Source organism: Columba livia, chromosome 6 (assembly GCF_036013475.1).
Source record: "Columba livia isolate bColLiv1 breed racing homer chromosome 6, bColLiv1.pat.W.v2, whole genome shotgun sequence".
In the NCBI taxonomy this organism is placed as follows: Eukaryota; Metazoa; Chordata; class Aves; order Columbiformes; family Columbidae; genus Columba; species Columba livia.
Genome location: NC_088607.1, coordinates 21,419,907 through 21,434,705, shown reverse-complemented (window position 1 = coordinate 21,434,705; position 14,799 = coordinate 21,419,907). Strand labels below are relative to the sequence as shown.

General features: G+C 55.7%; 1 protein-coding gene across 6 annotated transcripts in view; it reads right to left on the bottom strand.

The window, feature by feature from the left end:
* The window catches only part of PSD (pleckstrin and Sec7 domain containing), a 46,555-nt gene that overhangs the window by 7,749 nt on the left and 24,007 nt on the right, over positions 1-14,799 (bottom strand). For 4 of the 6 annotated variants that reach the window (XM_065067480.1, XM_065067477.1, XM_065067483.1 and 1 more), the window contains 5 exons: positions 10,714-10,908; positions 10,149-10,229; positions 9,591-9,703; positions 8,721-8,779; positions 8,098-8,187 (listed from right to left, as the gene is read on the bottom strand). In XM_065067480.1, the coding sequence (XP_064923552.1) occupies positions 8,098-8,187; positions 8,721-8,779; positions 9,591-9,703; positions 10,149-10,229; positions 10,714-10,908 (538 nt within the window). Of the gene's footprint in view, positions 1-8,097; positions 8,188-8,720; positions 8,780-9,590; positions 9,704-10,148; positions 10,230-10,707; positions 10,909-14,799 lie in introns of all 6 variants that reach the window. The other 2 variants (XM_065067479.1, XM_065067478.1) reach the window with 1 other exon arrangement.

Here is a 14,799-nt window from a genome sequence, read left to right as displayed (position 1 = left end):
GAGGCTCTGGAGAGGGTTTCAACACAGTGCTCGCAGAGGGCTTCGGAGCAAGATCTGGAAGGCATCATCCTTGGAGGAACATAATTGAGTCTCGCACAGGCTGTTCAGGCAGCTGTCAACATCCATCACTGGGCCAGAGACTGCTGCTGAGAGATCTTGCTGGTGGCTGAGAAAGTACAACTGGAGGCGTGCAGGGGCCCAGGAAAGCCAGCCAGCAGATAGGCCCCAGCGGTGTCTGGGGAAGGAACTTCCATCACTCCCCCAAGAGGCGCAGCGGCCAGGACAGAGCAGGGGGAGAAGCAGGCATCTCAGAGCAATGTGAATGACAAGGAATTGCCACGGGAAACATAGGGAAAGGGATCTTACTGCCAGGGATGCAGCCGAGAGATGCTGAGAACCAACAGGCACAAAAAGGAGATTGGAAAACTGGCACAGAGACATGGAGACTGGGAACCACAGAAAAGCTCCTCAGAACGAGCAGGCAGGATGGGACATGTGGCTTGGCTTCCATCCAGCTCAGTGACAATATAGAGAGGGGTCAACTCTACACCCTGAGGAAGGGAGACGTGAGCCGGTTGCATGTGGATTTTGGAGGACAGGGAAAGGTGCTGCAGGAGGGGACTGTGGCCCCCAGTCCCACACAGGACTTGCGGGAGGCTTGCTGCTAAATGCTGAGTGAATGAGCTGATGTCAGAAGATGCTCGGGGGGTAATTCTGGATGGCACAGTGCCAGAGCACAGCCTGGCAGAGCACCGCGCTACAAAAACCCAGGCTCTGGGACTGTCAGTGCACACTTCAAAGGCTAAACTGCCTCGTGGCTTCAAAAGGCTCTAGCCACCCTGCTACAAGGCCTGACAGCATCCCTCAAACCCACTGCAGGCAGCAGCTGCCAAGCACCCTCACCTCAGAGATGGGGAGCAGGGGCTGCTCAGCACTCCTGTGCGAGGGAACTGTGAGCTGCAAACGAGGAAGCTGGGAGGGCTGAGATGGCAATGAAAAGCTTTACGTTTACACTTAAATCCTGCCAAGACTCTGCTTCGCTAAACAGTAACCCCGGCCAACACTGGTCTCGAGAACAAAGCTGCTGGACTCAGCCTAAGTCCTAGCTGAGAAGATGCACTCCAGCCACAAAGTCCATCCTGTTCTTCTGGTCCCATGGTAGTACCACCGCTGGCCAGTCCCGGCTCTTTGGTGCACAGAACACGTCTGCTGGAGAAGCACAGGTGGTGCAGGCTCCTGAAGCCTAACTTGCAACCACATCAGCAGAGACCAGAGACACCAGCTGAATCACTCAGCAGGTCCCTCTCTCCAGACTGCCTTTGCTCCATAGATTCCTCTTGGGCCAAAAGGACAGCTCTGAACTTGCAAGTACTGCTCACAAGAAAGCAGAGCACTGGCTCCATGCCACCATGGCTGACCCCAAGTGTAGTCAGGGCTTTTTGTCATCGCTCGGTTATGAGCTCACTGCTGCAGCAGGCAGCACCAGCCAGCTCTGCCCTAGACATGCGCAATGTTGAAGAGACCTACAAATATACTGTCCCAGCAGGATTTCTAATTGAACCAACAACATCCTTCTTTGATGCTTTCCTTCTCAAAAAGCAGGCTGAGAGGACATCCCAGAGTCCTACTCCAGCAAACGTCTCCAGGAGGAGTGGGGGCTGCACTGGGCAAGAGGCAGGTGGCTCTGATGCTCCAACCCAGCCCTAACACTGGCCCTGCTGGAAACAGCCCTACACAGGCAGGGTAAGGAGAAGACATCCTCCTCCAGCTCCTCAGCTCAGAGCAGACCACAGTGGAGATCCAGTGCTGATCCGGGGAGCCAGGCACCAAGCTGGCCTGGACACAGCTTTGACACATACAGGACTGTACCAAGGGCCATAGTGCAGCACTCAAGTAATAGAAGAGGGTTGAGGTGAGAATTTAGGCATCCAGCAGAGGGTTTTAACCCTTTCAGGGGTTCCTCTTTTATGGATATGTCCCCTTTCCAGTCTGATGGTTCCTGTGCTAAGCAACACAGTGCTAAGCTCTAAGTGCTGCAAGATGCCCTGTGCTGATCAAGGCTCCCCTTCCTCTTCCCATCCCTGTGACTGGCCACAGCTGTGTGACATTCTGCAAGACAGACTTTACAGCCAACAAGCACCCTCCCTGCAGTCATTCTGCCTTTCTCAGTGCATGGCAGCATTTCAATACAAAAGCTCAATTGCTGGCTTTCCTCAACTTTTCTTTAGCAAAATATCTTTCTCTACACCCAGCCACAAAGCTCTGTCAGGTCCCCCAGGCAGCCAGACTCCCCAGCTGCGCAGATAGGAATGGCACCATCAGATCAGCGACATATATCAGTGGGAACCATACCTATGTCAGGTCCCTTATTAAAACCCCTGATGCCTCCCCAGCACACAAAACCCATGCTCAAGAACAACTCACCACCTGGTACACACCAACACTGCTGTACATACCCCGTGTCCCCCCCCTCCACTGCAGAGGGGCTGCTGCATACACACAGAGAAGAGTGACTTGGGGACAGACTTTTTTCCCCATTGGGTGGGCTGCCCTGGGAACAGTGTTCTGTGCAGTGTCACCTTCCACCCTGCTGCAGGCAGAAGTAGCAAGCAGCAGGAGCCAGCTACCCACCCCTACCCCATGCTTTCAACTCAACAACATCATAAGCAGCACTAACATCTTTTAAAACATTCCTTGCTCAGCTGACTACCTAGCCCAGGACAGCAGACCCATCTATCCCTCCCAGCACATCCCCACAGCGCAGCAAGCAGCAACTGAGCGTCTCCCTTCCAACTGCATATTTCCATTCAAGTGCGTCACAACTTAATGCTGCCCCCAGACTGTACTGCGCTACGACAGCATCGTCGCTTGGCATGGTGGCTCTGATGTCTCCACTGGGCTGGTTTTGACCATGGGGGCAGCCCAGGTGGCTCTGGGGTACCCCTGCCTGCCTTGCCCCACACTGCCTGCAGCGCAGGGACCGGTGAGGACTCTTCTTTCCCTGCTACACCAAAGGCAGGCACCCAACCGAGGTAGGATGTGCTCAGAGGCAGCCTGTATGCTTCTCCCCACCTCAGACTGACACACACCAGGATAATACCTCCAAAACGGATGCTGGCTCACAGCGAGGAAGCTCTTGGCAGTAAAAAGCCCTTTTTTGTCCAGGCAGCCACTCCTTCCTCTCTAGCTCTACTCGGCTGGCAGCCTGGGCTGCAGCGTTGCCCCTCTATGCTGCCTTGCAGCTCTCCCTGCCACTCCAGCCGGGTGCCAGTGTGCCCCAGCCGGGCTGGCAGGGCTCAGCACAGCCCTTGGCGAGGAGCCCGCAGAGCTTGTCACTTAAACTAAGCTGGAGGGCTGGTCCCAGCGGTACGGCTCTGTCCTGGATTCTTCTCCCAGCAATGTTTTCGAGCAAGCGTTGCTGTCAAGCCATCGTAAGTGGCGCAATGTCACCCGGGTCTTGCCGTGCTCCTGCTAGCCCCGTGCTCGGGGTGAGCTGGGGGGTGCATGGCAGGGTTGGAGGCGGGGACCCTCGGGCGGAGGGTAGCTGATCGGAACCCGGCTCCGCAGAAATCAGGCTGGGGAGGGAGATGAGGCTGGCTGCTTGCTAGATCCATGCCAAGGCTGAGGCTCTCGCAACGGGGGAGTCAGGTGGCTTCGGGCATGTCCGTCCGTCCGTCCGCCCGCCCGCCCGTGTTCCCGCCGGCGCGCAGGGCGCTGCGCATCCCTCCGCGGCACCCCGCGCTCCCCCGGCCCGCCGCTTACCGGCTTCTTCTTGCGGCGGTTCTGGAGGCGGCTGACCACCAGGTCGGTGTAGAGCACCGGCTTGAGGGTGCGGGAGCGCTGGGGCCAGCCGTAGCAGAAGGTCTCCACGCCGCGGTAGTTGCGCCCGTAGCGCACCGAGCACATGGAGCGGGACCGCATGCGCCCCGCGCTGCTGTTGATGCTGTTGACGCCGATCATCCTGCCGGCGGCGGCGGGGGGAGGGCGGCGGGGTGCCCGGCGGCCCTGCCCGGCCCTGCCTGCCCTGCGTGCCGCGGCCCGCTCCGCCGCCGCCTGTTGAAGCCGGGCCGGGCCGGGCAGGGCTCGGCGGCTGCTGCCCGACAGAGGCGGGGCCCCGCCCCGCCCCGCCCGCCGCAGCCAATGGCGACCCGCGGCGCCCGGCCGAGCCGAACCGAGCGGGGCCGAGCCGAGCCGGTCCCGCGGGGCAGCAGCCACGGCGCTGATGCCACACGAGCTGCCGGAGCTGCATCAGATGGCCCTCCCTGCCCCCTTTCCGCCACAGCAGCGAGAGCGGGAGCAGGTGGCCGGTGACATCTCGGGGGCCTCCTGGGCTCCATCAGGCGGGCAGCACCTCCACTCTGCCAGCTAGGTAGGCTTCAGAGCTGCTGCTGCAGCCCAGCCTGCACCAGGGACTTCCAAAGGGCTGAGCTGGTAGATCTCAGACCTTTCGTCTTCAGTGTCCACTCCACACTTAACTCTCCTGCCCATTCCTTCGAGGTCAGGCCAGAGAAATCAGTAGCTAGAGCTGCCCAGCTGGTTAAGGGCAGGATGTAGATGCTCCCATCAGCTGTTCCCATGAATAAGCAAAGGACTGGGTATCCTTGCTGAAGATACAAGGATCAATGTGTTATTTAGTCAGGCCTGACTGAGTAGGAGATGTGGCCAGTGGAGAAAGGGAAATTTTCCACTCTGTCTTAACTGCTTGGCATAGCGATCACTGAGCAAAACTTGTGAGGGAGGGGGCATGGGTGCCTGGTGCATCAGACATACTGGGCTGCCCTTGAGGCCAGGAAGAGCCACAAGAGACGGGGAGAGCAGTGTATCACTCCCAGGAGAAACAGAGAAAAAAAGACATAGCCTGTGGGATTAGACTGAGCAATCATTCCTGTGATTACAGCTCAGAGGTGGGAGCCAGGGCTTTCTTCCCACATTGCTAATCACTTACCCAGCACTGAGTGTGTGAGCCCTGCAGTTGTGCCTTCAAGCTGGAAGGTTGGGGCACATCCTACCTTCCTCCCCCAGACCCGACTGCATTGTCAGGTTTAATTCATTAACATCTGTGAAGTGCTCTTGCTCCTGGGCTGAAAGGCAGCACAAATTTGGCTCACTCCTGCAATCACTAAGCAGCGCTGTGGATAAATGTGGCCTGATTTGGCCCTACTGTGCTGGTATTGGCCAGCAAAGAATAAGGTTAAGCTAATAGGTTAAGGAAGGAGGGGAAGACCTAAGGCTCCGCAAAACAATCAATCATGTAAAGGCCAAATCCACATCTGAAACATGACAGACAACCAGCAACAGTGTGTGAAATCCCACAGGGCCTGGGCTAGAATCACACTGACAAGAGAAGAGAACAACATCTCAAGAGCTAACCAAAATACCACCAGCTCCAGCATGTCCCACTGCACCTCTCTCCTTGCAGAGTCAGCAGCAGCCTTTGTTTGGCCACAGAAATTTGAGTCCAAGCCTGCAGACGTGGGCATCCTTGGGCACGACATTATATGGGTTCTTATATCCTTGGTGCAGCTCCCTATCCCAGGTAGGGATAACACCCAAGCTGGAGAGCTGGGCAGCTCTGCCTGTGAAGCACGATTCTCCAGGGCAGGTTTCAGAGCCAAAAGAAAGCGTTTCCAGCAGCAGGAGTTGAGTGCCAGTAAGGCATCACTGCTTTAGTTCCAGCAGTAGTGCCACGCAGGGCATGGTGAGGCACTGTCAGTGAGGGGGACATGGTGCTCAGCTGTGAAAGCACAAGCTTTCAAGTGTTTTCATTTTTTCTGCATAAAACTGGGATTGTTTACATGTATTATCTAGTAGCAGATAAAGTTCTCGTCTGACTCAAGCTGCCACCCGCTCTCAGGCATCGTGCTGCGTTTGTCTTGGGACTCCCCGCAGCCAGATGAGGGGAACACCCAGGCTCTGCATGGGTCTATTCCTGCTGTTTCTGTTCCCTGGCAGGGAGTGCTGTGGGTGGGGGTTACCTCAAGCCCCCCAGTTCTGAAGCTTGTGGGGCAGCAATCTGCACTATCTGCCCAGGCAGGCTTGGGAAGAGCCCCCAGGACCATTCTTCTGCACTAGTGGAACTCCCCGAGCCCCAGCCCTGAGCTTTGGGAAGCTCCTCTGAAGCCCGTCAGCCTTTCCCCTCCCCTGCTGCCCTTAGGAAATGCATGTGCTCCCGGAGCGCTAAAATTAGTCAGCCAGCTGTGCGGCACACTTGCACAGGAACCTCAGTCCCCAGGCACAGCCGACAGTCAGGTCCGCTGAGGGGGCAGCATCCTACCTGGGATAAAAATGGGACCAGCAAAGGCTGCCACAGGGAGGGCAGCCGAAAGCAGCTGTCAGAAAGAAGAGGGTGTCTTCTCTGGCCAAGCCTGGCAAAGGCTGCCCAGGAGAGGCACAGCCCCTTCAGACACCTTTCCTTGCTGCCCCCCTCCACACCACAGGCCAACAGTGCTTTCCCCACCTCACCCACCCTGGGATCCTGCTCCCCCTTGTACGGGCAGGGGCTCCCCAAAGCAGAGCAGTGCTTCAGGTGAGGAGCTGCAGCCTGCCCCACATGCAGTTCCTCGCGTTGCCTTTCATTCCCTCTCCTCAGCACGGCTCCCATACAGAGGCAGCTGAAAAGCGGTGGTGGGAAGCACCGCAGCTGCAGAAGGAACAGGCCATTTTTAGCAGAGCAGCCTCCCCACTGCTGGGCTGCAGGCAGAGCTGTGCAGGGCTGTGCTGCAGCACTGCAGCCTCCCCCCACTGCCTTACACCTGATAAAGGTCTTGGCCCCAAGCCATGAGAGAAAGCCTGTAGCTTTGTGGCACTTGCTCACTGCCCTATTTCCCACTGGCTGGAAACTGATGGGATAACATGATCTTGCTTGGTTAAACTGTTGGTAATTTGGAGGGTGAAGTTTAACATGGGTGGCGCCTGAAGTGTGGTTACCCAAGAGTGAGGCACCGGAGGCTGCAAGGGGGAGCACGCTGAGGAGCCTGTGGAGCTCGGATGCTTCAAGGCGCAGCGGTAGAACTGGAGGACAGGTGTTCGGGACCCTCATTTTGGATGTTCCTATTCCATTTCGGATGCTTAAAGCCTTTTCTGGAGTTGAGTTTAAAATTAGAGGAGAATTTTTTCTGAGTAACTCCTTTTACTGGTGAAGCGTGGGCTGAGAGGGAGGACAGCCCTATTGAGAGCTGCTGGTAACCTCTTAATGATGGGGTGAGCGACACAGCTAGGAATAGACCCACAGAGGCTGAAAAGGGAGCTCAGCTTTTCACCCTCAGTTGCTTTTTTTCATCGACCATCTCCCCCCATCATGGGTCCAGCACCCTGTGGGAACCGATCTTCCACATCATGAGTATTTGCCAACTGTAGTGCTGCACTGACAGCAATGGTTTCTGCGCAGATCCCATGGGAGCTAAACCTATTCCCAGGGCCCAAGACAGGCAAATGGCAGCTCAGAAAATCCTCCTGAGAACAGGCAATGCCAGAGAAGTGCAGCAGTCCAAGGCTGGAGGTGCTCACTGAACATTGCCCACCCTAGCCAAGCCCTGCTGGGAACTGGGGCAGGCAGGGAGAAGGCAGGAGTCCCCCAGTCACACCAGTGCAGTGAGTTCCCAGCTTCAGGGCTTTCACCATCAAACCACACTCCCCATTGCCATGCCTTGCTCATGTAATCAGAAACATTCCCTCTGACATGGGAGACAGCTCCAGTCCCAGAGCGTGGCCACAGCTTTGGGCCTCAGTGCTTCAGGGAGCCAGGAAGGGCTGAGTACCATGGGGCCAATGCCACAAAACCTCTGTCTGCAGCTGGGCAAACCAACCCTAGTCAACTGCCCCACATGTGCCCCCTTGCTGGCAATGGAGGCACAGCAAGAGCAGTGAGGGCACCAGGACCGCAGCCAAAGCTCTGGCATCCATCCTCCTAGGGGTACGGGACAGCCCCATGTTCCCCCCAGCAAGGCAGGAGGAAAGCTGCAGGCCAACGAACCACCATATTTCCTGTATGAGGACAGACACATTCATTGCCTCTCATGTAACCATCCATGAGATCCTACCCAAAGCTCTCACTTTTGCTCCTGCCCCTTGGTGGTCAGGAAGAGTGACTGAATTTACCTTGAGCAGCTCCTTGGGGAAGTCAGTACCTCCATTGAGTCCCTCCAAGTTCCCAATGAAGTCGGAGCAGGACATTCTCTTTCCAATGTTCTGAGGGAGATAAACATGAGGGTTACCTTCAGGCCAGGGGCCAGTGCTGGCTGGAGTGGGTCATACAGCCCAGGAACAGAACAACGGTGGGATGACAGGCCAGCCAGGTCTAAGGGAGGCTGCTTGCAGGTGTGGTGAAGCTGCCGGCTTTGCCTAGACTCTGGGAGTCTCCTTTTTCTAAGCTGGGTGCTACCTGCTCCTGAGGGCAGCTGGTTTTGAAGTCCCACTCCCACCTTCTCTCTCCCTGCCCACTTCCCCCTTCTGTCCTCATTCCACCTCCACACCTTCCAGTTCAGTGTGTCTCCTCCAACGCCCCAATCTCCTTCACCAGCCCCTCCTCTCATTCAGCCCTTCTCCTCTCTCCTCACCAGCCATGTTAGGGGTCACCAGCCCTCATGGGCCCAGGGTTCTGTGCCTCCTACTCACATGGCTCTGTCCTTGCAAGTCCCCACTCTTCCTCCAGCACCTACAGTTCAGGGTGGTGGGGACAGAAAGTGCAGAGACAGAAGGGGCCAATGGCAGCAGGAACTTACGTGTCCATGCAGATCTGTGTTTAGCAGCATCAGGGCGCAGGTGAGGGTGTGGGCTCCATCTGCAGCGTAAGCACAGGACAGGAATTAGAGCCCCTAGCTTGGCTCTGAAGCTGGTGCTCCAGCCTCTCAGCATCTCAGGCAGGGCACAGGGGCTCTGAGCCCACAAAACAGCCCTGAGCCTCCCACTCTGGGCACGTGGGGCACACAGCAGACAGCACAGTGCTGGCAGCACGCAGGCAAGTAGGTAGGAGGCCACTGAATTAAAGCTGGTCCCAAACCTGAGCATACAAAATCCCTTCCAAGCCTGCAGCCCCCTCAGCCAGGCAGTGACGCTGCAGCTCATCCTGCAGAGCCCCCAGCACGGCAAGGTGGGACCAGCACAGCCTCCTGCCAGCCAGGCAGCCCAAACCTCACTTGCCCCAGAGCCAGCCCAGAGCAGACCCAGCACGTGGACACACACAGGAGAGGCGCAAAGACGTGAAACGGTACAAAGTAGGTGACTGTGACACCCTGAGTGCTGAGTACCCGAGTTTTCTCACCTGACTATTCCCTGAGCCGAGGGTCTGAGAGCTGGGGTCTATCTGGTGAGAGGGGCCTTCTCTTGCCTCTTGTGCTAATCTGCTCAAGGTCAGAATTAAGGATGGGTTGAGCCCTAATTTTGCATGATCCAACCAGAGCGGGTTTAAAAAAAAAGAAATTCTAAAGCACCCGCCATTTGAGAGAAATTACATCTCTGTAACTGGGGCTGCCTTCTAAGGCTTCAGTACATGCTCTCAGCCCATTCTCTGGTTTCAGTTTGAACACCTTCACCAAGCTGACGAATGGATGGTCTTGCTTGAAACACACACACATACACACAGAGCTGCTTACCCTCTGAAGAGATGGCATTGGGGTTGCACTCGTAATAGCGCTGGGAAAAATGAGCCAGCACTCGCTCTCGCTCTTGTGTCTCTCCCATCAAGGCCAGCTCCTTTAGAAAGGACCTGTAGAAGCAGCAGCAGCATTGGTCACACATGATGCCCACCAGCAGCTTCTCCAACCCACTCTGTGCAGCAGTGGAGCCGTGCTTTCTGGTCTGGAGACCCCTCTGTGTGACAGATGATGCTCTGCTGTCACACATGCCACCCAACCTGCTACAGGAGTCCCCTCCAAGCCCACAGCACTACACCCTGCTGGCACATTGCAGAGACCTCCAGCCAACTGCACTGACCATTGAGGTAAGACTAGGGAAGCCCTTTCTTGGTTGTGTGGCTGCGAGATCACTTTGGGAATCACCTTCCCTATTTAAGAGGTAAGAGGATCTCCAGGTGGGAGCACTGGGGTCTGCCTACTTCTGCAGGTCTCTGTGTGAGTGCAGAGGGCAGGGTACATGCTGGGACCTCACTCGGGTGGTCACCACACACACACACACACGCACTCAGCTCTGACCTGAGGGCCTGGTCCAGGCTCATCCCTGTGAACACAAAGAACTTCAGATATTCCCCTGCCACCATCCTGCTGAACTCGTTGCTGAAATAGAAAAGAGGGGAGTGAGTGTGGGATCAAACAGACTGTGGGGACAACCAGAGGCACACGGGGTGAGGTGGATTCCAGGATGGTGGGAGCTCCCCAGGGCTGTGGGAAGCATTCTGGGGACAGAGACACCTCACACTCCCACAAAACTCAGAGGGGTCATCCACAGATCCAATGGGAATACTGGGCATGTAAGAGAAACTGGAAAAGCTTGAGCTGGAAGGGCCCACAAGAGGTCAGTTAGCCATCCCCTTGCTCTGACAACTTACTGAAGCATCCAAGATGCAGTCATGGTACAAAGGTGCCAAACCCTGGATGTCTCTGGGGTGTTCAGACCTTTATAGGGTTCAGACTTTCATAGGATTCCTGCCAGCTATTCCTTGCCAGACCAGTGCCCTGCAAGGGCAGCAGTTGTAGGTGCACCAGGGGTGCAGGTGGGCCCCTTGCAGAATGGGCGTTCCTTGTGAATACCCACACGTACTTCTTCCCCAAGTGACGGGCCACATCCGCTTTTTTAAAGCCATCCAGGTTGTAGAGCCTCTTGGCCAGGCGCTTGGCGGCCTCCAGATCAGCCTTGTGCCCGTTGGAGAGGGTGTCTGTGCTGCCCAGGGCCAGCTGCTCCACGCTGTCCATCTCTGAGTCTGAGTCCAAAACCAGCTGGCTCATTGGCTGGTCACTGCAAAGGGAAGGGACACTCAACATTAGCCTGCCTACAGGTCCTCTCCCCACTCTTGGGAAATGCAGATTCCTCAAACTGCTTTGGAGACCAGCTGCTCACTTGCTGGGTCTCAGGATGAACAACACTGGTTAGAGACACTTGAGGGCAGGTCAAGGAACTAAGGGAAGGTTTGCAGATGCAGCTGGAGGAGAGGTGGGGTGACAGGACAGCTGCAGTGACTGGTGACAAGGCCAAGGCACTCAAACTCGTGTCCAGACTGGATATGGAGAGACAGGACAACTGCTTTGAAGTCCCCAAACCTGAGCCTGTGAAACTGCATTTGTGGGCTCAGGCTCTGCCAAGCTCAGCCGTAGCAGAGACTCGGAGCAGAAACATGTGCATATCACATGCTGTTCTACAGATCCACACTCATTTTTTAACCTGGACAAACTCCTTGTGCTCCTCTCTTGAGTGCAGTTTCTACCCAAAAGAAGACAACTATAACTCTTTCACTCGCCTTTTCCCACTTACCCACTTCAAAGCACTTCATGGAAGGGAAAACTGAGACAGAGAGGGTGAAAACGAAGGAAACCCTCCCAGTCTCCCAGGGGGGTGTACTATCTTCTTCAGGCTGCCCATCAGCTCTCACCCCACCATGCCTTAAATGGCCACGTTAAGAACGGCTCTTGGCTTAGCCCCCAAAGCTGACTCAGCCACGCAGAAGTTATCCCAACCAAAAAACTAGTTGAATCTAATCAACAACAAACGTTAAGCGACTCTGACCTCGCCCAAACTTTCTGGCAGTCCTCGCAATGTTCCAGTCTGATTTATTTTTAAAAGTCTCTAATTGACTTTTAAGAGGCCTGCTCTCCTGAGCCAATTACACAGGCCAATCTCCTTGAGGCTCTGCTTCTTCCATGAAGGACGAGCCTCCCTGCTGCTCAGCACTGCCTGTCCCGGGGGAGCCCTGCACAGCACTGACAGGCTGCCCTGTGCCTCAGGGGACTCTCAGGCACCTTCTTCCCCGCACCCTGACATCCCCAGCCGGTGTGCAGTGGAGGAAGCTGCTCTGCACTCAGACCCATGGGCCAGACACTTCCCTGGTGAAAACAGCTCTGATGCCCCACAAGTCCTCAGGGAGATGCACTTGGCTTGGACCAGCGCTGAGCTTGGCAGCACCGGATGGTGACTGTAGTAAGACCTCGATGGGTGGCCCAGGGCAAAATTGCGCCCATTTTGCCCCAGCTCTCCCCAGGGAGTCCGTCCATCACCCCATACCACCCTGGTGGGAACAGCAAACCTCTCCTCCTCCCAAAACAGAGTGGCTGTATCCAAAGGTGCTGTTAGCATGCACCTTGGTGCCCACTGCCCTCCAGCTGTGTCCAGGAGTGCTGGCTGGCAGGGCCAAAGCCACCCTGAGGGAGGCTTGGTGCTGCTGGGCCAGTGCTGGGCATGTCTCAGCCCCGCTTCAGCTCCTCGTGCAGCTGCAGCCACTGTGTCCTCCACCAAGGACAGGGCTCACAGGCTCCTTGCTTCCCAGCAGCAGAGGAGATTAATCCATCCCAGCAACTGGCACTGGCCAGCCATGGGCTGTGATGTCTGTATTTGCCTCTAAAGCTGACAAGCTGCAATCACAGGGGCATCGGCACTGTCTCCTTCCCAGTCCAGCAGCTCCAAGGATGCTTCTCCAGCCACAGGCTGAGCTACAAAACCTAAGGCCACCCCACCACCACTCCCCATGGCCCAGCTGCCCCTCCAGAGCAAGTGGCTGTTCAGTAGCTCTCTGAAGACCTTTTCATTTTTTCTCATTCATCATCAGTGAAAACTCTTGATACCCTTCTGGACCTTGCCCATCCTCCCTAAGAAACTGTCCTCTTCACATGGCCAGTTCCTGGTGCCTCTGAGAGAAAAGATAGAGCTCTGAGTCTCCCCCCATGACCTCTCTTCCCAAGCTGTGCTCCTCAGCTTTCCTACCTAGTGCTGAGCATCTAGGCATGGGGCCATCTTCAAAACCTCGCTGTCCTTCAACATCTGTATCTTCCTGGAGGTTTCCAACCTGTGCCTGCAGTTCTTGCATTGCTACTTGCAATAGGCATGCAGGGATCACAGCCTGGGTCTTAAAGCAACTGTACCAGTGTGATCTGCTGTCCTCTCCCTCACCAAGTCCCCATTCTGACATTGAGCTTTACGTCAGTGAAGCATAACCTTGCACTAGTCCGTGCAAGTGACCCCAGCCATGCCATGAAACAGGTTTTCTTCCAACACTCCAGCCACTCATACTGTTAAATACGCACTATTAGCCTCAATATGCTGGGAGCATCCTGTTCATGGCACCGTCTGTCACCACTCAAAGCCTCAGCTCTCTTGGAGAATGTGCAGCTTAAAGAGTGAAAACCAAGTGCCCAATCTTCAAGCAAATGGAGAACAGAACAAGGAGATGTGTCCATGTCTGAGGCAACTGAGGTGATGTTAATTTTCTTGCCAATGAGCTAATGTCTCAGGGTAGGGTTTTTTTTAGTGTACTTTCTAAAGTGACATTTCAGTTTGGCTTGAAGAAACAGTGAGATAATATTTTCTACATTAGATACATTTTCAACCCAAGAACTGTCCTGCACTTAAGGAACAAAGATCAAATTTGGTATTGTGCGAGCATTCACAGTGTGCCTGAAGTGAGTCATCCCCAAGTGTGCCCAGCGCTAGCTCATCCCTCTCTGCGCTGCCTGCCTAGGACAGGCCCTGCTTTCCACCATGTCGCCAGGCATGCTGGCCCCTTGCCACCTCAGAGGTGTTCATTGGAGAGCCTGGGTCCCCAGCACCTATGTCAGAAGCAGCGAGGCACTTCTGGGGACCTTTGTGAGGAAGGCACATGATCCAGCTCATGGGTTGCACTGGGATGGAGGCTCTTTCCCAACCACCTCCCAGCCCAGCTCAGTGCAAGGATGGGGTTGTGTTCCCAGCCCTGGGAAGCAGCTGCGGGACCATGGTCCTGCTCATGACCAGTGCACCACAGAAACTCCTTCTTCAGGGCCAGATACTTCTCTAGGGTCCAAATGTTCCTTCTCAGGGCCAAATACTCCTTTCCTGGAGCCAGATCCTCATTTCACCCCAATATTCCTCCTCTGGCCAACTGCCTGGAGTCCAGCAGAAGAGACCACAGCTCCTTCCCTGGCTGCAATGCGGCATGTCACTGCAGGAGCACCAACATACTCTCCACCCTGCCACCACAAACTGGGCATGCTTGGCACCATGTTCTCTCCATGGCTGTCAGCAATCAGGAGCAAATTTCCTCTGGATGTGGGGCAGCAGTAAGGCACTATCTCAGCAAAGCCTGCTCCAGAGGGCTGACCTCCAGCTCCTGGCTGCCAACAGGGATGTATCTGCATGGTGGGCTGGGTGGCCATTGGTTACAGATGGGGGTGCTCAGCTGAGCTCTTGGTTTGTCCGGGTCCTGCCTGACACATTAATAGGTGGACACCTTCTGTAAGAAACTCAAAACCTCCAACCACAATCCAAGTGCCACTTGCTTCCCACAGGAGGCTGTTTTGCATCCTGCACCATGAAGGGACAGGGCAGGGAGCCTGGTCCGAGTGTGTGAGGGGCACGTGCCTGGGGGAGAACAGCACTCTGCACTCAATTCCCAATGCCCCACACACATGGCTAGATGCCAGATGCCTCTGCCAAGCAAGCCCAGCCTGCCTAATATTGCTGCTAAGAATGTACCAGACCGGATCTTTGGCTGAGCTAAATAGACGCAGTTCCCTCCATTGGTCTCAGTGGAGTGACTTTGATTTATGACAGCCAGGATCTGGGCTGGTTCATTCCTCACAGAATTCAAGTTAGGGCTGGGAGGACACTTGAAGGTCAGCTGGGCCTGCCTCCAATCACAGACAAGGCTGGTCCTGCTTTCTG